At 33.5% G+C, this 23845-nt stretch overlaps 1 protein-coding gene and 1 non-coding gene across 2 annotated transcripts; one reads left to right on the top strand and one right to left on the bottom strand.

Moving 5' to 3' along the window:
- Positions 1-1156: 1156 nt before the first annotated feature.
- Positions 1157-23286, top strand: knk (cytochrome and DOMON domain-containing protein knickkopf). Its single transcript, XM_088237568.1, has 12 exons — positions 1157-1899; positions 3773-3846; positions 5125-5273; positions 13762-14001; positions 14427-14534; positions 15151-15427; positions 16844-16984; positions 17410-17545; positions 17752-17923; positions 19638-19845; positions 20412-20577; positions 22927-23286. The coding sequence occupies exons 1-12, from the start codon at positions 1821-1823 to the stop codon at positions 23241-23243; spliced, it is 2067 nt and encodes a 688-aa protein (XP_088093694.1). The 5' UTR covers positions 1157-1820; the 3' UTR covers positions 23244-23286.
- Positions 23287-23539: 253 nt separating this feature from the next.
- TRNAD-GUC (transfer RNA aspartic acid (anticodon GUC)) lies at positions 23540-23612 on the bottom strand. The gene has a single exon. It is a non-coding gene; the product is annotated as a tRNA-Asp (tRNA).
- Positions 23613-23845: the final 233 nt, after the last annotated feature.

Raw genomic sequence — 23845 nt, 5'->3', positions numbered from 1 at the left:
AAGTACCTTTATCATCACGTTGGTAGTAAATTTTTTATTTAATGGAAAAAGTATAAATCTAGAAAACGCTTTGAAAATCTAATTGCATACACAAAAATAACAAAATACCTAGATATTTTCCCAAATGCATAGGTAGGTATATATTACATTTGCATTTTGGTAAAAGGTGAAGGTTTTTCTGCTTGTACCAGTTGGTGGGTACCTACCTACTGGTCTACAAATATTTAGACATACACAAAATATTGTCAAGTCGATATAATTCAACACTATTTTTATTTGGTCCTACAAGCATTTGGACATACTCAAAACATTATTGATTACATACACTAACTAATAAATTGTTGCCTAGTAAGTAATATAATTCAGCCAGATGAATCTCACCCATATCAATAAAAGTTTCAGCTCTTTTACTTCATAAAAGTCAACAAATGGAAGAGTGCAGGAAATGTGGATGTTTAGACAAAGGCAGAATTATGAATGTTACAGAGTGTATAAAGTGACCGCTTACCACCCGACGACAGAACGAGCCCTGTAAATATCTATAGCTCTATATCCCTTTCTCTAAAATATTTTCCCTCCCAGTTGCAATACATTTTAAATTATTCACATTATTGACTACCCATACAATATGTTATTTGTCGGCCTCGTGGTGTAGTAGTCAGCGCTAGTTCCTACCGTGCTAAAGGTCACGGGTTTGATTCCCGACATGGTTGATGTAAAAAAATATTTTAAAATTTGTTTTTATACTAGAATATTTCAAAATCCCTGGACTGGCACCTGAAGCGTAAGACTGATCATGTTTGACAAAAATGATCGAGATACGCTGCGATCGGTGTACCAATCCAATGCTCTATGCACCATTAGATGCGGAAAAGGAATGATGATCAATATGTATGTTTTTCGGGTGATCCCGTGTAAGTAATATTCGTTCAAACGTTTCGGCTCCCATTACAAGAGCCATCTACAGGATTAACTGTGTATTTTGCAGGAAAAAATATTGGTACCTATATTTATTAGTAATTTGTCCCGTGTCGCAATCGGCAGTAGGCATATTCCAAGTGTTTTTTGTTGGGGGTAGTATTTTTATAAATTATGGAAAATAAATTATCAAACAGTGTGTCTCCATGATTTTTTTGTTTTCAAATGTCTGAACTTTAGAATATTCAGTTTTTTGCTTGTGTTAACACGATCTTACATCACCGAGCGGAAACAAATTATTTACAATAGTTTTTTTAAGAGTTAATTTCAACAAAGTTAACGAATCCCATTGAATATAATCAAAACTTCTCATATAAATCAAGCTGAGTTATAAATTACTTCCTTCGCCGTGAAACAAACTATAATAAAAAAAATATCATAATATTTCTGGCTTAATTGCTTTGTTCTCTAATATCTACTGAAGTCTAAAGTGTACGCTTTTCACCAATGAAAAATATCAATCTAGTTTACAATACACCGCAAACACTCTCCAAAGAGTGTAAGAGAAATGTCTGCTTTGCTTTAAGGCTTAATAACTAGTTTTTTCATTCGGAGTCACTTTCGTTTGTGAATTAACAGTACACCGCCATTTCACCTTGTAATAACAGCCAGCCAGTCCAAACGATTCACATTATTAATCATTGCTGTCGCAAACTTCCATTAACAGAAAGCAGTAGCAACGTTACAATGAGGTTCGTTGTATGATTTGCACTGCATTCGTACTGTGATTCACCAAATAACACCCGAATTCCTCAATAAAGTCAGCGATACAGCCGACGTTTGACGTTACAGTGTTAGAAAATGACAAAAAACATAAGTTACAGTTAAGTTTTTCAATTAAAATGGGTGCATTTGCCGCTAAAAACCATTTAAAAGTGTTAAACTTAGTGTTTTTCTGTGTTTTAGTACTTTTCGTAATAGGTGAGTAAGTTTTAAATGACTTTTAAATAGTTTTAAACAAACTTCAAAGTAAGTCAAAGAGCGTATGGTAACATAACCTCAAAATGGCGTTTGATGGCGTTGACATTTTGACTTCAAGACCAAGTATGATGCATTCATTACTTTATTATGATTATTCTATTAAATCAAGTATCTAATCAGTTATTTTAATTAAATTAACGATGAATTATGTGTGTTATTTTAGGTAAATACTTTTGCGTACAGAGTTAGTACCCAACTTAATTTTATATTAATCTATGGGTGACTTACAAATAGGCACAGTAATATTTAGCCACTTTAGTGAATTTAAAGATTCATATTATAAAATGAGTTAGACAACTAGTTGTAAGAAATAAAATTGTGTTAACAATATGTACGTTGGTAATATTTATATTACAATTGTTTCTGATCGGAATCTCGTCGGTTTATTATTTTCATGTAAATAGATAATAAATTTTATTTTTTTCTTCTCGTCGTGTGACGTCAGTTTGACAGCTACCCAGCCTTACGCGGAGGGACCTAGATAGTAAAAGTTATCAAGATTAAGTATTTTATTTATAAAGGATTTATACTAACAAATAATAATCTCGTCATCCAAAAGATACATTTTCGTATTACGTATTTATAAATTAATTTGATAAGTTAAAAAAATAAAAAAAATATTTTAAAATACAAAATTAATTATTAAAATATTTTTTGTAATAATAATAATAATATTTATAATATTCCAAGGTGAATGTGAAACATGGATTCAGAAATAATTTTTTTTCTGAATTTTAATCTGAGGGCGTAATGGTAATCATCAACCTTCCGTGTAACAAAAATGATTGACATTCAGTTGGAGTACAGTGCCCTATGCACCACTTTTTCACACATAGAACTGTGTTCTTCATTCACCCTGACACGGAATATTTTCATTATTATTATTTAAATTAATTTGTAATTTATCATGGACTTAACTTATATTTTGGATGACGAGATTTTTTGTTTTTTTAAACCTTAGTTAAGAAAATAATAAATCTAAGTAATTAGAAGAATCAAATTCCATAAAAAATGGTTAGAACAAAACTTTTTTATTATTGTAAACAATTTATTACTTGTAATAAAATATTAATGCATATCAACTCAGAGTTTCTTTAAATATCACAAAAATTATGTTATTTAAAATGTTCGTATTTCTTTAAAAAAACAACATTTTATTATCTTCTTTAATAACTTTACAAAAAATAAACACATATAAATAAAAAGGATATTTTTATTTTCTTGTATACTTTTTGTCTTGTTTTAAAACAAACTAGTTTGGGGTCACTCTGTGCGGATCTGTTGACGAAAAGAACCTCCTTTAGACCGAGATAACAACAAAAACTTTTGCTTTTCATATTTATATGTTATTTCGATGCTACTTTTTTTCTTCGTTTTACTCGTGAAGTGACATATCACTAATAAATAAAATGACTTGAAACGAGTACGTTTTTTTTTTGCTTTGTATTTAGTTATGTCTAGAAACTATAGTTGGCCCATAATTTTGGTTATTTTATAAAAGTTGATTTTTTAAAAATAAATATGACTTAATTAACTTTTTTAAATAGGTACCAATTACATACGCATAATCTGCCGGTCGAAAGACAATTATATTTTAGTCATATGAAACTATGAAGTATCTACATTTTTTCAACAGAAGCACCTTAAAATTGTTTTTCTTCGAACAAAAGTTTTATTTGCTTGTTTTTTTAATGGCGCGATTTCGAAAAAACAGTGTTTCAAAGGGCAAAGTTCTTAGATTTGCGTACTTTTTATCAGATTAGCCTTAATCGTCGTAAAACCAATCTTCAATATTTTTTTTCTTTGTTTCTAGAAACAATAGCTCAGGATGACGAAGGACCCTACCAGGGAAAATATTTAGGAAAACTCAACTCATATCATCATCAGGTGAGATCATTATTTATTTTTTAATGCATCTTTTTCGGGTGATCCCGTGTAAGTCTGAAGGACCATTGCAAGAAACTGTATGATTAGTAGAAAAAAAATATGTGTTTACGTACTAGTAATTTGTACCGTGACGCAGTCGGCAGTAGGCACATTCTGTGTGATTTTTGTAGCGCGTAATGCACGGGATCCATGTTGGATTAATTTCAGCCCATCGTCATTCCTTATGTTATTTGGGTGTTTGTGTATTTCAATGAGCAAATTCAGTGGTTTTTAATTTGTTGTTGTATTTGTGAATAGACTTTTTTAAAAAGTCCAAAAAAATATTAAAAATCGTACAGTACGATTTTTTAAAGTTTGTATTTCTGAAATAACTCCGCATGTGAAGTCAAATGTTCCCTTCCGCTTATTCTCGGTTGATATATTCACGGCAAGCAACCGGAAATCTTCCATAACTATCTCATCATTGATTAATTCATATGGACAGTGACGTCGAGCTCGTTTTCATATTATTATTTTTTTCGTATATTTTCAGGAAACTTTGCGGTACAATTTAATGCTCCAATTTTTACCGCGCTGAAAAAAACATTTATTGTATCCAATTTCCCGTAGGGCTGAAGTTCCTTATTGCCTGTTTTATTATTCGCGCACTGTAATTTCTAGGTTCAAACGAAACAAACAAACCACCACGCAGTTTACTAGGCCTCGCTTCCCCTACATTCTCATACATCTCATGCATGCTCGCCGATTATTCCAACTCTTGACATGTCCATCTTAATTTGATGGTCTAGATCGAGCCAAGTCTTCCTCTGTCTCCCTCTCTCTCTGCATTCATCAACCTTCGCATTTTAGATCATTTTAGCCGTTCTTTCACTGTCCATTCGCTCTACATGTCCAAACCAACGCAGCACCCCTTTCTTGATTCTGACGATAGTGCATGTCTTCGCCTAACATAGCTCACGGATCTCGATATTTATGCGCCTGTCATACATCGTTTTACCACACATTCGCCTGGAAGATCGCAGGTTTATCTACAAAATACGAGGTTAACCCTGAAGATGGCGCCTGCAATGGTAGCCGGAACGTCAGAACAAATCCAACTTACACGCGACCACCCAAAAAAGACACATATTCATAATAGATATTGATAATGACCGTGAAAATCTTCACACCGATAATTTTTTTATTAAAAAGAAACTGCTTTATGAATACAGACGCACACCCTTACATATTTTTATTAGTTTTTTGTTTATTATTTATTTATATTATTATCATTTTTAGGTATCTGGAGATGTATATGCAGTAGATCAATTTACTTTATTGATAGTTGGATTTAGTTACGATGGCAATGGAGCAGATACATTTTTTTGGGCCGGTGCTGCCAACAGACCCGGTCCTCAAGGCTTCATAGTTCCTGATGAATATGGAAAGTATGTTTATTTTAGTTTCAAATTTTTTATTTAATTTATTTACGAATTTACTGCCCACGCGTACATGTTTATAACCAGGGAACCTATTAGATGTTAACATAACGTCGCACTGGGGAAACAAGGTTCTATGTAGATTCATGTATTTTTTGAGACATGAAAGTTTGAAATGAAGAGATTATTTTATTTTAAATTTTTTGATAATTTTGTCTTTGTAAACTAAATAAGAATAAAGGATTGATTTCGTTTTTTTTAAATTTTGAAGCTGATAGAATTGATTTTTAAATATAAATTCCATACATCTTAAATGTTAAAAAATATTCTTTCAACAATGTTTGAGTATGTCCAAATGCTTGCAGACTGGCTGGATTTCCTCCCTAAGGAGTTATTCATTTTTAAATTTATTTCAACAGATAGGGAAAACATTTTTGAGAAGGGAATATGGAAGTCTAGGCATTTACAGGACTTATGGCCTGTCATTAGCTGGTTTAAGTGGCGACTTTACACACTGTATAATATTCACCATTCTGCCGATGTTTGAACATCCTTATTTCCTCAACTCTTCCATCTGTTGTTCAAACATAGGCAGAATGGTGCAAGAGAAACCGGATGTTCAAACATAGGTTGTTCAAACATCAAAATGTTTTCCCTCTCTGTTGAAATAAATTTTAATTTTAATCGGGTTGTGGTACCGTGGCTAGTATCTCGGACTCACGGATCAAAGGTCCGTGGTTCGAATCCCACTCTACCCCAACTTGATTCCCATTTTCTAATAGCGAGTTATTTACAACTCGTCGAAAATGGCCCTTAAAATTTAATATTTGCGTAACTTATAAGAACGCAAATATTTCTTTTACAAAATCAAAAAAAAAATTTTTTTTTTTTTATAAAACCGTTTTTCCCAACGCAACGCGACGATAAGTTGTGGCCGTTTTTTTCCAAATTAAAAAAGGAACACCAAAAATAAAACAAAATGGTAAAGGTTATACGTAATGCGAAATAAAATTTTGTGTTCTACAAGATATTGTGTTTACTTTTACGTTACACATATTATTTTATTTGATTACAAGCCTTCAAAATGGAATGTCATGTCGACGAAAGTAAATATTTTCGACACCTACTTGAATTCGGCCTCGTAGTGTAATGGTCAGCGTATTTGCCCACCATGCAGGAGGTCTCGGGTTCGATTTCCGACATGGTTAAAAAAAAAAATATTTAATAATTATGAATATTTTTCTTTTTTAATTACCAAAAAAAATTACCTTAGAACCTTTTACAGAATATTTTCTTTTCTCTTAATGTTATACAAAAATATCAAAACGGTCTATTTATTACAGGAGCAAAATTTATAAATATTTCTTGTTAATTTCTATGTAATTCTTATATATAATGTAAAAAAAAAAAAAAAAAAAGGGGTGTTTTCACATCAGAATGTTTCAAAGTTCCTGGACTGGTACCTGAAGCGTAAGATTGATCATCTTACCATCATATAACAAAAATGATCAAGATACAATTCGATTGGTGTTCCAATGCAGTACCCTATGCAAGATCAGGTTCAGAAAGGGAATGATGACTTCTATTCGCGTTCAATCGAAGGTTTCTTAAGCTGCCAAAGCTGCTTGAGATATTTGCGCAGTGTACGGTGAAGATGCTTTGAATTATAACCTAATTTGTTGTAAATTTTTTTGTTGTTCTCGTGTTCTCTTCATTAAAAAAAACAGAAGCAGCTTATGTTCAAACTCAATAAATTACACTTTGTCGAACTCGTGGTGAAGTGGTTAGCGCGTTTGTCTACTATGCGAGAGATCTCGGGTTCGATTTCCGATATGGTCGAGATGAGATTTTATCTTTTATTTCCTAAAAATTTAAGAGATCTAGTCAAAGATTGGATAGTTTACTTGAAATCCCTTCTCGTAAATCCAGACTCTTGCAGGCACTTTTTTTTCAAAGCTCTAATACTTTTCAATTCATTTTATAAGGACACTATGATAGAGATTAATTGTTTGAATTGATTTCGATTAAAAATTATTTAGATCTGTTTATAGCAAAATTAATTAAAAATCATAAATACGCTGGTCGTATTACTAGCGCACACTTCCGCTTTCTGCCAATAACCGACTGAATGAATTTCTTCTTTTGTTTTTGTCTCTTTCACACTTTCTTTGACACCGGCCACAGAACATCGTCTCTGTCTTCCTTGTTTTAAGTTCTATTCTCGTGCTCTTTCTTATACAGTAAAACCGATTTATTGTGGTACTGGCATCACTTTCATTCGTAGAATTATTCTTCGCGTAGTAAAGATAAATATTTTAAAAATTAAAATCCAGCATATCTATGCAAATTTTACTTTCGAAATCCGATGTGAAAATGTCCATTTGCAGAAAACAAAAAATACAACTTTATCATTAAAATAAATAAGAGAGATATTTCAAGTTTTCTATTCTATGTAGACTCGTGTTAAACCACAGCCACACAAGAGTTGAAATTCTTAACCTTAAGAGATGAAATTTATTTAAACCAACCAACTTTTGTAGGCAGTAACTTGGAGTTTGCTTCCGTTGTGTGGAGCCCACAATACATAAAAAACATAAAAAGGATTGAAAATGTTCAACACAATTTTTTTAAATACCTAGATTATAAAAACAATAAAACGCTTTGCAATTACAGCCAATCTGCTAAACAAAACTAATTTTTTACCCTTTAAATGGACGCACTATATCTGAATTGAACTGAAAATTGAACTGAAAAAAAACTGAACTGAAAATGTATAAATTATTAAATAATAAAGTTGACTCTTTTAACCTGCTCTCCAAAATAAATTTGAATGTTCCCTTTCGCGTGACAAGAAATAAGTATTTATTCCATCTGCCAGTCTGTAGCACTAACTATGCAAAGCACTCTTTCCTCTATCGTTCTTGCTCTAACTATCATGCTTTTTTAATCTATTGATATATTTAACACGCCCCTTAATTTATTTTAAAATAAATTAAGACTTATTCGTTCTGGCTGCGATACGATCCCACTTGCTATTTAATGACGCTCACACTTACACACACCTGAACACTCAATCCCACACAAATACACACAAACACAGCTCTACACTTACTCTCAACAAATGCACATAAACACACCCTTTTGTTGTACCACAATTTAATACGTATGATTTTTATTTAGAAACTTCGCTGGACTGTCTTTAAACTGTATCTTTTTTATGTTATTATATCATTGTCGACTGTTTGTTTCTGTAAAATGAATAAATAAAAATATATTTTTCGTTTTGAAATAAATAAATAAATTATTTGTTCATTCATTTTACTGCTAATTAGAATGATAATAGATTATAACAATTATTTACGTGATTAACGCGACCTTCCTTTTTCCTGTATCCTTGAATTCTTGTGAATATTGTAATGATAATAAATTATTTATTGATAACAATGTACAAACATAGTGTAGCTACATAAATAAAGTAATTTGCTTTAATACTTAACCTCAATATCAAATACATAGATGGCGCTCCAAACGCGCTAGCGAAAGCTTTCCCTGTTTCATGACATATATACTAAAACCAAAAATGTCACCGATATGGATATTCGCTAATAAGCGGAATGGGGAATGTTGTAGAATTCTAAATAAAAGTGGCCACTTGAACCCAACCTATGACAGGTCATAAGCCCTGTAAACGCTCGAATATCCATAATCTTGAAACAAAAATTCTACCCATCTCTGTAGTGATATAAATAATAAACATAGTGTACTTGTAATTAATTATTACGTCAAACATGTAAATACATGTTAGTAAATATTTGTATGTAACGTGCTAATAGAACACATAGTATTATAAGCTTACACCAACGTGCATTTTACTTTATTTATTTTAACATATTTATTTATTTATTTATTTATTTATTTATTTACGGACAAAGTCCATTATAAAATAGTCCATTATATTACAACAGAGATGAAAAACGTTTAGAGAAGGTAACGTTTTTTTTATTTATTTTATTTTATTTATTTATATACGGCATTTCTGACATTTACATATATGTAGTATAAAGAGTGCATAAAAATAAAAATATAAAAAAATCGAATATGAAATATTAATATACTCGTACTGTACACATTATAAATTACCTACTTGAAATACATATATATTTTAAAGAAATTATACAATAACAAAATACATTAATCAATCAAATTATAACTATTTCAACCCAATCTTCTGAAGTTGATTTGCTCTTTTTGATAAAAATATGTTGGTCACAAATATAACAAAATATTTTGTAATATAGTGGTCTAGGCATCTACAGGGCTTATGACCTGTCATTGGCTGGTTTAAGTAGCCACTTTACACACTGTGTAACATTCACCATTCTGCCCATATTTGAACATTTATATTCCTTCAATTCTTTCATCTGTTGATATTTGTGAAGTTAAAGAGCTGAAACCTTTATCTATGCGGGTAAGAATCATACAGTTGAATTATTTCACCTACATACTGGGCAACGCCTGAAAATCTCATTTCAAAAATTTCTATTCTTCTTCATGGACCAGGTGAATTTATCAACAATATTTTGAGTTTGTCCAAATTTTTGTAGACAAGAACTGGATTCAACCCCCTGGGGAGCTGTTGTCCTAGGGAGTCCTACCTAATATTTTTATTTTTTTGTTTTCTTTAATATTGTAACCAATTTATTGTCTTATCCTGTCCTCTCCTGTCTTGTACTGTCCTGTCATGTCCTTTCCTGTCCTCACCTCTCTTGTACTGTCATGTCCTGTCCTGTCATGTTTTGTCCTCTTCTGTACTGTCCTGTCCTGTTCGAATAAAAGTTTAAAATGCTAGAACCCTAATTGAAAATAATAATTATAATTTCATCTAACTGTCCGACCTAATACTTTTTTTTTTGTTTTTTTGTTTATATTGTAACCAATTTGTCCTGTCCTGTCCTGTTCTGTCCTGTCCTGTCCTGTTCCAATAAAAGTTTAAAATACTATAATTTATTGTCTTGTCCTGTCCTGTCCTGACCTTTCCTGTTATGTCGTGTCCTGTCCTGTCCTGTCCTGTCCTGTCCTGTATTGTCCTGTCCTGTCTTGCCCTGTCCTTTCCTCTTCTGTCCTGTCCTGTCCTATCCTGTCCTGTCCTGTCCCGTCCTTTCCTTTCCTTTTCTGTCCTGTCCTGTCCTGTTCTATCCTGTCCTGTCCTGTCCTGTTCTGTCCTGTCCTGTCCTATTCCAAACTTTTAATTTTAAAATGCTAGAACCTTTATTGAAAATAATAATTATAATATATTCTTACTGTCCTACCTAATATTTTATTATTTTTGTTTTCCAAAATATTGTAACCAATTAATTGTCTTGTCCTGTCCTGTCCTGTCTTGTCCTGTCCTGTCCTGTCTTGTCTTGTCTTCTTCTGTCCTGTCCTGTCCTGTCCTGTTATGTCGTGTCCTGTCCTGTCCTGTCCTGTCTTTTCCTGTCCTGTCCAGACCTGCCCTGTCCTGTTCTAATAAAAGTTAAAAATGCTAGAACCCTACTTGAATAATAATTATAATTCAATCTGACTGTCCTACCTATTTTTTTTTTTTGTTTTCTTTAATATTGTAACCAATAAATTGTCTCGTCCTGTCCTGTCCTGTCCTGTTATGTCGTGCCCTGTTCTGTCCTGTCCTGTTATGTCGTGCGTTGTTCTGTCCTGTCCTGTCCTTTCCTCTTCTGACCTGTCCTGCACTGTCCTGTTTTGTACTGACCTGTCCTGTCCTGTCCCCTTTTGTCTTGTCCTGGCTTGTCTTGTCTTGTCCTGTCCTGTCCTGTCCTGTCCTGTCCTCTTCTGTCCTGTCCTGTCCTCTTCTGTACTGTTCTGTCCTCTTCTGTACTGTTCTGTCCTGTTCTAATAATAGTTTAAAATGCTAGAACTCTAATTGAAAATAATAATTATAATTTAATCTAACTGTCCTACCTAATATATTTTTTTTTTGTTCTTTTTAATATTGTAACCAATTAATTGTCTTGTCCTGTCCTCTCCTGTCTTGTACTATCCTGTTGTGTCCTTTCCTGTCCTCTCCTGTCTTGTACTGACATGTCCTGTCCTGTCCTGTCTTGTCCTCTTCTGTACTGTCCTGTCCTGTTCTAATAAAAGTTTAAATTGCTAGTTCTCTTAGGGTTCCCTAATTGAAAATAATAATTATAGTTTAATCTCACTCTCTTACATAATTTTTTTTTTGTTTTCTTTTATATTGTAACCAATTAATTGTCTTGTCCTGTCCTGTTCTCTTTTGTCCTGTCCTGTACTATATTGTCTTGTACTGACCTGTCCTGTCGTGTCCCCTTTTGTCTTGTCCTGTCCTGTCCTGTCCTTCTCTGTTTTGTCCTGTCCTCTTCTGTACTGTCCTGTCCTGTTCTAAAAAAAGTTTAAAATGATAGAACCCTAATTGAAATTAAAAATTATAATTTTATCTAACTGTCCGACCTAATACTTTTTTTTTTGTTTTTTTGTTTATATTGTAACCAATTTGTCCTGTCCTGTCCTGTTCTGTCATGTCCTGTCCTGTTCCAATAAAAGTTCCAAATGCTAGAATTTATTGTCTTGTCCTGTCCTGTCCTTTCCCGTCCTTTCCTCTTCTGTCCTGTCCTGTCCTGTCCTGTCCTGTCCTGTCCTGTCCTGACCTGTCCTGCACTGTCCTGTTTTGTACTGACCTGTCCTGTCCTGTCCCCTTTTGTCTTGTCCTGGCTTGTCTTGTCTTGTCCTGTCCTGTCCTGTCCTGTCCTGTCCTCTTCTGTCCTGTCCTGTCCTCTTCTGTACTGTTCTGTCCTCTTCTGTACTGTTCTGTCCTGTTCTAATAATAGTTTAAAATGCTAGAACTCTAATTGAAAATAATAATTATAATTTAATCTAACTGTCCTACCTAATATATTTTTTTTTGTTCTTTTTAATATTGTAACCAATTAATTGTCTTGTCCTGTCCTCTCCTGTCTTGTACTATCCTGTCGTGTCCTTTCCTGTCCTCTCCTGTCTTGTACTGACATGTCCTGTCCTGTCCTGTCTTGTCCTCTTCTGTACTGTCCTGTCCTGTTCTAATAAAAGTTTAAATTGCTAGTTCTCTTAGGGTTCCCTAATTGAAAATAATAATTATAATTTAATCTCACTCTCTTACATAATTTTTTTTTTGTTTTCTTTTATATTGTAACCAATTAATTGTCTTGTCCTGTCCTGTTCTCTTTTGTCCTGTCCTGTACTATCTTGTCTTGTACTGACCTGTCCTGTCGTGTCCCCTTTTGTCTTGTCCTGTCCTGTCCTGTCCTTCTCTGTTTTGTCCTGTCCTCTTCTGTACTGTCCTGTCCTGTTCTAAAAAAAGTTTAAAATGATAGAACCCTAATTGAAATTAAAAATTATAATTTTATCTAACTGTCCGACCTAATACTTTTTTTTTTGTTTTTTTGTTTATATTGTAACCAATTTGTCCTGTCCTGTCCTGTTCTGTCATGTCCTGTCCTGTTCCAATAAAAGTTCCAAATGCTAGAATTTATTGTCTTGTCCTGTCCTGTCCTTTCCCGTCCTTTCCTCTTCTGTCCTGTCCTGTCCTGTCCTGTCCTGTCCTGTCCTGTCCTGTCCTGTCCTGTCCTGTCCTGTCCTGTTCTGTCCTGTCCTGTTCTGTCCTGTCCTGTTCTGTCCTGTCCTGTTCTGTCCTGTCCTGTTCTGTCCTGTCCTGTCCTGTTCTAAAAAAAGTTTAAAATGCTAGAACCCTAATTGAAAATAATAATTATAATTTAATCTAACTGTCCTACATAATATTATTTTTTTTGTTTTCTTCAATATTGTAACCAATTAATTGTCCTGTCCTGTCCTGTTCTAAAAAAAGTTCAAATTGCTAGAACCCTAATGAAGGCAAGCTGTTGCATTTTTCGCCATCCGTCATTGTTCTAAGATCACGATGTTTTTTTTTTTTCATTTACACATTAAATCGATTTTATATAAATAAATATTTATTAATTCATTTATAGAAACTATAAGATATTTTGTGCGTATCTTTACAACTGGCAACTGGTCTTTAACGCTAAGATTGGACGCGCTAACTAGATCATCATACAAAAATCACTCCCTATTTATTGTTTTACACAATCCTCCTTTATCTCGGTTCATTCAAGGTCAGGCGTCCTTGTACGCAAGCGCCAAGATCTTCCAACCTGGGTTTTCATAACGGGAACATCTTGCGCCGCGAACTTCTCAATATTAGACCAGCATGTTGCTGAGGGAACCTCTACCAGCTCTAGGTTAAGCTGTGATGTTGAGCGCTCTTCTTACTGAATAGTCCTAATCTCTACGCATGACGTGACCATACCATCTCATCCTGCTTTTATTCGGCTTTTCAAAAAAAAGTCCTGTCTAAACACAGAAAATTCCTTGCTATTCGGAACCTGAAACGAAGATTGTCTACCTACATCGCAAAAACAGTTAAATAAATAAATAAATTAATTAATGAAAAACCATTTGCTTTCAGAACTAACGTACTGGATCGCTATTTCAACAAAGACTTCACCCTTACTCTTCCCGATGGCAAGAAAATAACTGAAATCAAGTGGTTCGCCATTTACGATCTATCGAATCAGAACACGTTTGGCGACATTTATATCCCTGAAGAATTTGAGCCTCCATCGACACAGAAAGGGGGTAGTTTTATTGGAAGATCCCACGGAGTCGGTTCACTCAGCGTTGAAATTCTTGATGCTAAAACAATAAGGTTTGTACGAATTGCTTTAATTCAATCGTTTCACAATTTAGAATAAATACAATCATGTTTGCATTGCTGAGATAAAAAAAATTCTAGCTTTTTGGTTTGAAATTTCTTACAGAACATAATATTTTTTGTCAAAAAGCTGGTTTTTGCTTACAATCGCCAAAATTTTTTATAGATTTATCCTTTTATCCCGTACAACCAATACATAGACAAAAAATGCGTCTCAAAAAATACTTAAATATAAAATCCGGCAAATATTAAAATTTTTTGCATAATTTTTAATTTTTATTTGTCCGGGGTCCCCCGGAGGTTTGGACCCCTAGGCCGGGGGACCTAGTGTGCCTACAGCGGTAATGCGGCCCTGTACACTTCATTGTATTTTAAATAATAATAAAACATTTTAAGAATTAACTTAATTTATTTTGTAGAATTCCCGAGTTCAGTTACGATGGCCTTGGAAAAGAAACTTATTTCTGGGTTGGAGTTGGTCCTCAGCCTTCTTCAAACGGAAGAAAAGTACCAGACGAATATGGATAGTAAGTGTGCATTATCATTAATTAATTACGCGAATATGTCCAGGTGAATAATACAACAGCTCTGTGTGAAATAAAACCTGAATCCCGTGCGACTAACGGCAATAACTGAATTAAACTGCAGTGAACAATTTTACTATGCCATGTGGCCTTTTTTTAGGTCGTGATCTTTTGTTCTGGACGTCGCTATGGCAGGAATGAAGTTGATACACTCCTGAGCATTGCACTGGATTCATCATCTGATTTCGTTCTTAAAAGTTAATGAACTGTGTATAATGCGAGGGCTGATTTATTTATTGACCAGTCGAGCTGATGAATATGCATTATGTAACCTAATATGCCCACGTAGAAAGCACCGAGTGACATGTTAAAACCTGCAACGATTTAGTTACGACAGAGGGGGTTCTATTTCATCAGGACAATGCTCCAGCACACAAGACATTAATGTTAATTAATGGCTGCTTTTCACGAAACTGGGTTTAAATCTAGAGAGCTCAGGTACTAGATAGCTCCTGATTTCATTGAGACCTGAGTAAATAGATCTATTGTGATGTGTGTGATGGTACCCAATCTTTTTTGTCAGAAATAAATTTGCAAGTTGATACTTTGTATTTTACAGTTTAGATCCTGTGCGCGCTTACAACAAAGAAACAATCACTCTAGAACTGCCCGGTGATGTCACAATATTCAACATAGATTGGCTGAGTGTATTTGACATAGAGACAAAGGAGAACTTTGGGTCGATACTGATCCCAGATGGCCTGAACGTCCCACCGTCACTTGTCAAGGTTCAGCCTCGCAAGAACAGCCTACCGAACTGTGTCCAGCTGCACAAGGATCTACAAGTCGCCTGGGAAGTGTTTGGGCCGCAGATCACGATAGAACTATCTGGCCAGGTAATTTAATGAAGATAGGAAAATGTAATAAAAAAAATCTAACCCGTGGGGTTAGATAGAGAGGATAGAACGCCATTTTAGTCTGGCATATAGTTGTTGCTATCATTCGTGTTTGCAGTATGGTCATGAGGATGAATGACAATATCTGACAAAGGCCCTACATATAATTTGCTAAACTACAGTGAAAGTGGTAGAGTTAAATTCAATGAAAATCCTGATATGGTTTGATTTTAAAAATTAATTCGTTTATTGACAAACTGAAACTGAAAACCTACGGTCGTAGAATTAAGAATAGTCCAAAAGGAGCGTAGAATCATCAATACATCGGTCTGTGTCCAAAAAATCCCCCACTTTGTCCCTCTTTCAATCAAAATATAATCATAACATTAAAAAAAAAAACAGTTTGTTAATTTCTCTAAAATTTTATTGTACACGCGGAAACATGATTGACACAAGGAGTAGATAAGTAAAGGGTCATTTAATAAGAGTAATTGAATTAATGAACTCTTAACCTAAAAAATGAAACTCATTTTATTTTACATAAGATGGATATTTTTATGTCATCTTAAATAATATTTGATGCCATTATGTTTTAAAGATAATGTGGGTCAAATGTCAACCACGGTGTTGTTTAATCCAAGAGGTCCAATTTTCGTTAGTTCTTTTATTAGATGAGCAAAGTAGCGTAAAACCCTGACATCACCAACAAAATGTCAATTTCGTTTTCTTTGACAATCTGACAGATGGAAAAATAATTAAATTTGTAAGTAATGCATTTGCTACTTACACATGAAATGTGATTCCATCCTGTTTCTTGTTGATCCCAGCAGTATTTTTACACTTTAAAACAACAAAATACAGCATAGTTGAATTAAAATCGGGAGTTGCGCACTGAGTCTAAAAAGAAACTAATGGTCAAAACGTAAAACTACTCCATAAGGAGTAGTTTAGTCACCTTCTGTTTGATGCGCATATGTGGTTTCTGGACTATTCTTAATTCTATGTACCGTAACCGTAGTCGGTTACGGTATTTAAAAGGTTTTCAGGTATATGGAGGAAGTACTTTCACAGTCTTTGCATACAGACCTATCTTTCTCTTCATTCATCCATCTTTTCATCGACGCACAACGATTATTCCAACTTTTAACATGTCCATCTTCAAGTACTTTGTTGAATTTGGTAACACTTGGCCTTTCTCGGTCTTCCTCGTTTTCTGCATTACTCAACATTTGCATTGTAAATCCTTTTCGCCATTCTTTTCCTGTCGATTTGCTCTACATGTTCAAAGCAACACACCACTCCACTCATGATGTTGATGTTCAATGTGTTGTTATTACATGGTGTTATTGAAAATAATGTTGTTTTGGAAATAAATTTAGGACATATGTATCTATAAATAAATAACTTTCCTTTTAGGTTAATGAAGAAGAATACATGGCATTTGGAATATCGGGATCCTCTGAGAAAAGTCAAATGATTGGATCCGATGTAACAGTTGCCTACATTGATGGCTATAGAGGATTTGCCACTGACTACAATATCACTGCATTAGCTCCGGTATGTTCAATTTTCATATGAATAATATTAATCCACTTAGGAAAAAGACTTGCAGAAGATTGATGATTTAGGATAAGTGGCAAGTGTTAAAGATGACTTAAGTAGGACTGAGAATAAGTATACTGATTTATCGCTGGCTTTAATAAACTTTAGAGTGAAAAGTTTGTTCTATTGAACACTTTAATATGACTAAGAATGAACAATTTGTTATAATGGTGATTACATAGTAATTCTATGGATGAGTCTAATAAAAGTAATAGTGAACGGCTTATTTTATTGAGTGTTATTAAGAGAGAACACCACTACAATTGATGATTTTATTAAAACTCAGAGTTGTCAGTACCAAACAATAAGAGAACTGAGAGTGAATGGCTTATTTCTATGGTTTAAATAGGATTTTTACTAAAACTTGCTTTATATTGTAGTGTATTCAAGTCCTGGGACAGTATAAAGGGGTCTGCCGAGATGATATGGTGGGAGGAATAGATAGCAACCAGATGCACACTGCTTCAAGAGAAAATGGAATCAATGTTATTACCTACAGAAGGACCCTCATATCAGGTTCGATTTATATATTACCTCTCTATTTTTAAATCTACAATGTTGACTAATAAACAAGATAGACTTTATCATAATTAACAAGATAGATTTTATCATAATAAACAATTAATTTCAAGTTGGCAGTAAAAGTAGAAACGGTATATAATATTTTTTTTAATTAAAAAAAATATTTAATCAGGATTTTATAACCATAATTCTTTTTATAGCGGATCATGGCGATAAGGAATACGTCACAGAAGGGAAAACCTTCATTATATGGGCTATAGGAAGGTTGGACACCAACAAAGAACCAGCCTTCCATGACATTTATCCCAAGGGAAATAAAACGCTAGAATTTGGAGTTAAAGAACCAATTAACAACTGCTTCGACTTTACCAGGTAAAGAGATAAATAAAGTAAACTTTTAACTTGCGTAATCACAAATTAATAATAATTTTCATCATATTATAACCTTTTTTCGTTTGCAATAGTCATCATTATCATTGGCTCTACAGCCTGCTGTGGGCCTTGACCGTCTTCAACGTTTTTCACCATATCCTTATATCCTGGCATATACTCTTCCAGTCCCTGATGCCAAAATAACATCCACATCCGGCTGCACTCCATTCAGCCATCGGAATTTGGGTCTACCAACACCATCCAATTCAATTAAATTTATTTCATAAATAATAGTTACATTAAAAACTTAAATTTAAGAGAGACTCTTGTCAAAGTAGCAGGAGAATCCTGCTCCAGAAAACCCATTCGGAGACATGGAACAGATCAACATCCACAGCGATGTTGCTCAATATAGCCATATCTTTTCCAACAGGAATAACCATCGGCAATTTAGTCCTGTATATTGGAATACGAATCAATCTTTACTGACCCTGTCTTAGGTAATTATCATATCACGCAGAAATCGATAAAAATGTTTACACATTTCTTCTAGTCTCTTAACTGTTGTAACCAAGCATACTCTGGAGAAACTTGGTATAGTAGAACCGAGAATAATACCCGCACTCTTTCATGTAGAGATATCTCAAAAACTTCTTTCGGATTTTCTCTATCATAAGAGAGTACTTCAATTTATGTGGCCCCCAAATCATCGAGCCACTCTTGAGTCTACGAGCACCAAGGAGTTGTAAAATGTTCTCAGCACACGGGTATTTTCGAAAACCCTGGTAGTATGCAGAATAAATCCTTAAGTCTTCAATGCTTTTCCACTAATTGCCTCTTGAAATGTCAGGGTGCTTACAAAACTAACACCCAGATTCTTAACATTAGACGTTCGTATCAGATTCTGGTCATTCATTTTGTAGCGATAAAATAAAGTTTTTTGGTCCCTAATGAAGAATGTGATCAAATGCTTGAAAACAATAAACAGCCATGTCTACCTTGGGCCTTTTTGTGATTGAGGACTCTCTCTTCACTCATTATTTTTGTGTGCCCTGGTCATGAGCAACCTCCCTATATTAATTAATTGCAATATCTTGGACTCATTATTAGATATTGTAGACTTCTTCGTTGAACTGTATTCTCCAAATTCCGTTTTCCTGCACAGTTCCAAATACCTTGCTAAAGCAAGTAGTTTCCTCTCAAATATGAGGAGATATGTCTCATCTTTACTCAATACTCAGCATTACATGGTGTGACAGTGTTTTTTGGTGATATTTGTTTTCTTGACAACACTTGAGATGTGAGATGTTTTCTCAAACCAAAGAAGTATAAATTTGCCATAAATATTTGGCGTTTAATCTCAGTGGATGCGTCGTTTCACCACATGAACAACCACAGTTTCAAACCAAGTTTCATGTTTTATCGGGCCAAAGTTTCTTCTAAGGTCCTATGATCTGGGACTCCCCGGCATTCTTATAATAACCATGGAAAGATTATTATTTTTATGACTGTTAACACATAGATTATTTACTCTCAAATTTTCTCAAATAAAAAACTAAAGATGGAAAAAGCAGCAGATTTCTTTCTTGACGAAGTTTGACAAAGTATTTTTTCCCGCGCCATTTTACGATGGACGCGATAGTACAATGCAAGATTTATTAATTCAAAATGATAAAGAGGTTTTGAAAAATACTGTAGTATTTATATTTTTCAGGTCTGATCTGACTCTAAGAGAGCCTTGGGAGAAATCTGAGATATTCGATAGATCTGTCAGGACATTCACAGCTACTGTTGGTCCTTCAGGAGGTAAACGGGGATATCAAGCACTGACGGGACAAACATCCAACGGCTTGTCTTGGTATATCAATGGCTTGCTATCTCCTGAACTTTGGTTGAGAAGAGGACTTACGTACGCTTTTAAGGTTAGTGCAAATAATGTGGATGTTCAGTGCTATGGGGAATTCAATTTAAAAAATGTTTTCTTATACGCGGTAAAAATAAGAGGATTGAATTGTACTGGGAAGTTTCTCAAAAATTGATTAAAAAAAATCATAAAAATGGTTCTAATAAAAATTAACTAATTAGCAACGTCACAGGTTCATGTGACCACGTGCTTAAAATAACCAATTAATGATAGCGTTATTATGTTGTTGTGGCAACCAGCAACACATTTCCGGTTCAGGGGTAGCCATGTTTTTACACATACAAATAATTGTACAAAAAAGCTTTTACATGTCACAGAAGAAGCTGTTTGTCACGAAAGAAACGATTTCATAGAATGCCTGCAAGTCGACAGTTAGTACAATAAATGTCAGTTAAATACACAATTTCTTTTTTTCTTGTCTGTTATGTTTAACTGTTCAAATGTGTATTTTGATTTTGGCTAGAATTCGCGACGTCGCAGGTGGTATAATTTCAAAGTTTAGAAGTAGTGATTTTCAATTTGGTGATATAGAATCATAATGATGATGATAATGTATTTTTATAGGTGTTTGGTGGCAATAATCCTCACTCGGCAGAATGGTACCATCCCCTAATAGTCTCAGTGGACCCTCACGGTGGCTTCGACCGACTAAGTGACGCCGCGCAAAAGAACATCAGAGTGCTTGCTGGAGTGGAATTCACTAGAAGGGGAAGACCAAAGCCCATTGCTGGTAAGATATTATTGATGATACTGTATCTTTTTTTACGCCAAGCCGGCAAACTCATCTCAAGGTAACACGTAATTTAGGCCCTTCATGCACTTGACATAAACCATAAATAATTTTTGCTTAACAATGTTTTGAGTATGTCCAATGTATGTATGGGGAGTTATTTAGATCTAAACTTGTTGCAACAGAGAGGAAAAACATTTTTAAGAAGAGATTATGACACACTAAAGGTTTCAGCACCTTTACTTTACAGAACAATAATAAAATTTAACCAACAATGTCATACATATGAAACAAGGGGTAAAAAATAAATAAGATTACCAATGAGGAGAAAAACAGAATCTCAAAACTCATTGTACAAGGGATTGAAGCTGTTTAGCTTACCTGAGGAAATAAAGGAAATAGAAAAAAAAATATTATTCAAATTAATTTGAAAAAATGTTATTGAGAAATATTGATAAAAAAAATTGTAATATTATTAAAAGTTTATAATTAGTTCTTAAAATGTTATGAAATAACTTAATAAAGCATAAATGTATATGTAAACAGATGGACGAGTTGAGGAAATGTTGATGTTTAAACATGAGCATAATGGTGAATGTTACACATTATATATTTAAGAACCAAAATGTATTTACAAGTAATTCAAATAGATCAAGTCAAAGCAGGAATCGTGTGCTAAAAAATACAACATTTTAAAACGAGGCTAGCACAGGACATGCATATTTTATAGGCCCAAAATTTTTCATTGTTTTTTTACTGATAATATTTCGTTGATCCCAAACTTTCAAAATTTTCCTTCTTTCAAAAAACACTCACTATCCTGGATTCAAACTAAAGATATTAAATCTTTTTTGTATGATATATTTTGTTGCCCTTTAATAATAAGGAATATTTTTATGTTTTTTTAATATTTTTTATTTACTTGTTTTAATTACTATAAAATTGAAAAGTACCTTTTAATCTTTTACTGAATATTTTCTTATCTCTTTCTTATATTACACAAAAATATTACACCTGTCTATTTTTTACAGGAGCAAAAATTCATAAACATTTCTTGTATACCCACGAACCGGCCATGCCTTTGTGGAATATTTTGTTTACTATTTTACTGTTAATATGTATTTCTTTGCTATTATGTGATTATCCTTTATGTATTATTACTCTGTTTTACCTCTTCTGTATATTGTAAAAAATAAAAATATAAAAAACCAGCCAATGACGGGTAATAAAAACTTGTAAATGTCTAGACTTCCATATTCCCTTCTCAAAAATGTTTTCCCTCTCTGTTGCAACAAATTTAGATCCAACTAACTCCCTAGATAGGAAATCCAGCTCGTCTGAAACATTTTGACATACCCAAACATTGTTGAATAAAATAATATATCTTTTCACAAAAGTGCTATAATCTATTTATTTAATCCAATATATAATACAAATACATAGTTTACAAAAAAATGTTTGTACAATAGGTACATTTAATAACATTTCCTTTTTATCAATGGATGTAGCCACTCCACTGGCCCACAGGTACGTTCCGGAGTGTCAGTGTATTATTTATTTTATACATAATAGTGCATTTTTTCACATCAATTGTCAAGTCACGTCAAACTATTATAGGTGCAAAAATTAAAAAACATTAAAAAAAAGATTTTAAAACAAACCTACATGAATAAAATGAGAAAGGACTTTCATGAAATTAAAATTATATTCTGATATAAGAAACATATTCCTCAGCTTCCTGTCTAGTCCTTTTGTAATCCATTTGTGGACTACATTCAGTTTCACTTTTCTATGGCTGGCAGCAGCCTGCATAACTACGTTCCATTGTCTTTAAAATGTGACAATTATCAAATATTAAAAATGTGTACTAAAAGTTGTGCGTATATGTCTATACACATGCATTCATTTTTTACTATGACTTTAAATATGTTTCTTGCTATGTATTCTGTTTTTATTTTGCATTTTACTGAGTTTTAAAATATTTGTATGTACATATTTATATATTTTTAATGTTTTTTACTATGTTTTCACTACATTTATTACTTTGTTTTTATTATGTTTTTGTTTCGTTTTTTACTATGTTTTTACTACATTTTTACCATGTTTTTACTCCATTTTTTAATTTGTTTTTCACTTCGTCCCCTATCTTTATAACTCTTTCTATATATTGATTACTGTTTTTTTTTTTTTTTTTTTACTAGTCAAAGCAACTTTTTATAAATTATAATTTTGTGTATGTAATATAATATTATAATAAATAAATAAATATATTTAAAAGTATATTTATATTATTCTTGATAAATCCTCAATCTCTTCATATTTCACAGTATTATTTTTATATTTTTACAGCTGGCCCCCTTTGCGTTTCAAAACACGCAAAGAACCGTGACAGGCGACTTGATGATGACTATCCTACATTCAAGAAGTTCAACCGTTCCCTGGAGTACTCTTGTGAGGCGGGGGACCCTGCCATACTAGAGATAACTCCAAACACAACATGGCCGGACATTGTGTATTACAATAGTTTCACCCACTCTAACATGGGATGGAAAATACATATCGTCGACCAATACAGAAAGAGCGGAACGAGACGGAACCTTTCCAACATTACGCTTTGCTTAAACGCTTTTATCCTTGTGATTATCCTAAGACTAAGATTTAATTAAATGTATTGTGATTGACAATTATGATAAAACACCCTCTATTTTACATCTTGTTTTATTTTATCATAAAATATATATATGTACGGTGGATCAAAAGTTTGGAATAATTTATTCATCAGCATTCTCCTTTCCCCGCACCTAATGGTGCATAGGGCACTGCATTGGTACACCAATCGCAGCGTATCTTGATCATTTTTCTTACATGGAGGTAAGATGACCAGTCTTACGCTTCAGGAGCCAGTCCAGGGACTATGAAATATTCAAGCGTAAAAACACCTTATTAAATAGATATTTCATGTCAACCATGTCGGGAATCGAACCCGAGGCCTCTTGCGTGACAGGCAAATGCGCTTACCACTACGCCACGAGGCCGACTGGAATGATTAAAACAAGAAAATATATTCTTGCCCAAATTCGGTTTTATTTGTAAACATATATTCCTTTTAAGTCGATACAGCGAGTCCAATGATTTTCTAACATTTTTATCTCGTCCAAAAAGCAGTCCTTCACAGAAGCTCTCCAAAATAGGCCTCAGTTTCAGCTATGAATCCCTCGTTTGAGTTAAATCGCTTACCGGTCAGCCATGTCTTCAGGTTTGGAAACAA

The sequence above is a fragment of the Micrasema longulum genome, unplaced genomic scaffold (genome assembly GCF_059751315.1).
Source record: "Micrasema longulum isolate JH-2025_06_02 unplaced genomic scaffold, ASM5975131v1 h1tg001739l, whole genome shotgun sequence".
In the NCBI taxonomy this organism is placed as follows: domain Eukaryota; kingdom Metazoa; phylum Arthropoda; class Insecta; order Trichoptera; family Brachycentridae; genus Micrasema; species Micrasema longulum.
The sequence above is the reverse complement of the archived record's forward strand: the minus strand, read 5'-3'. Positions and strand labels throughout refer to the sequence as shown.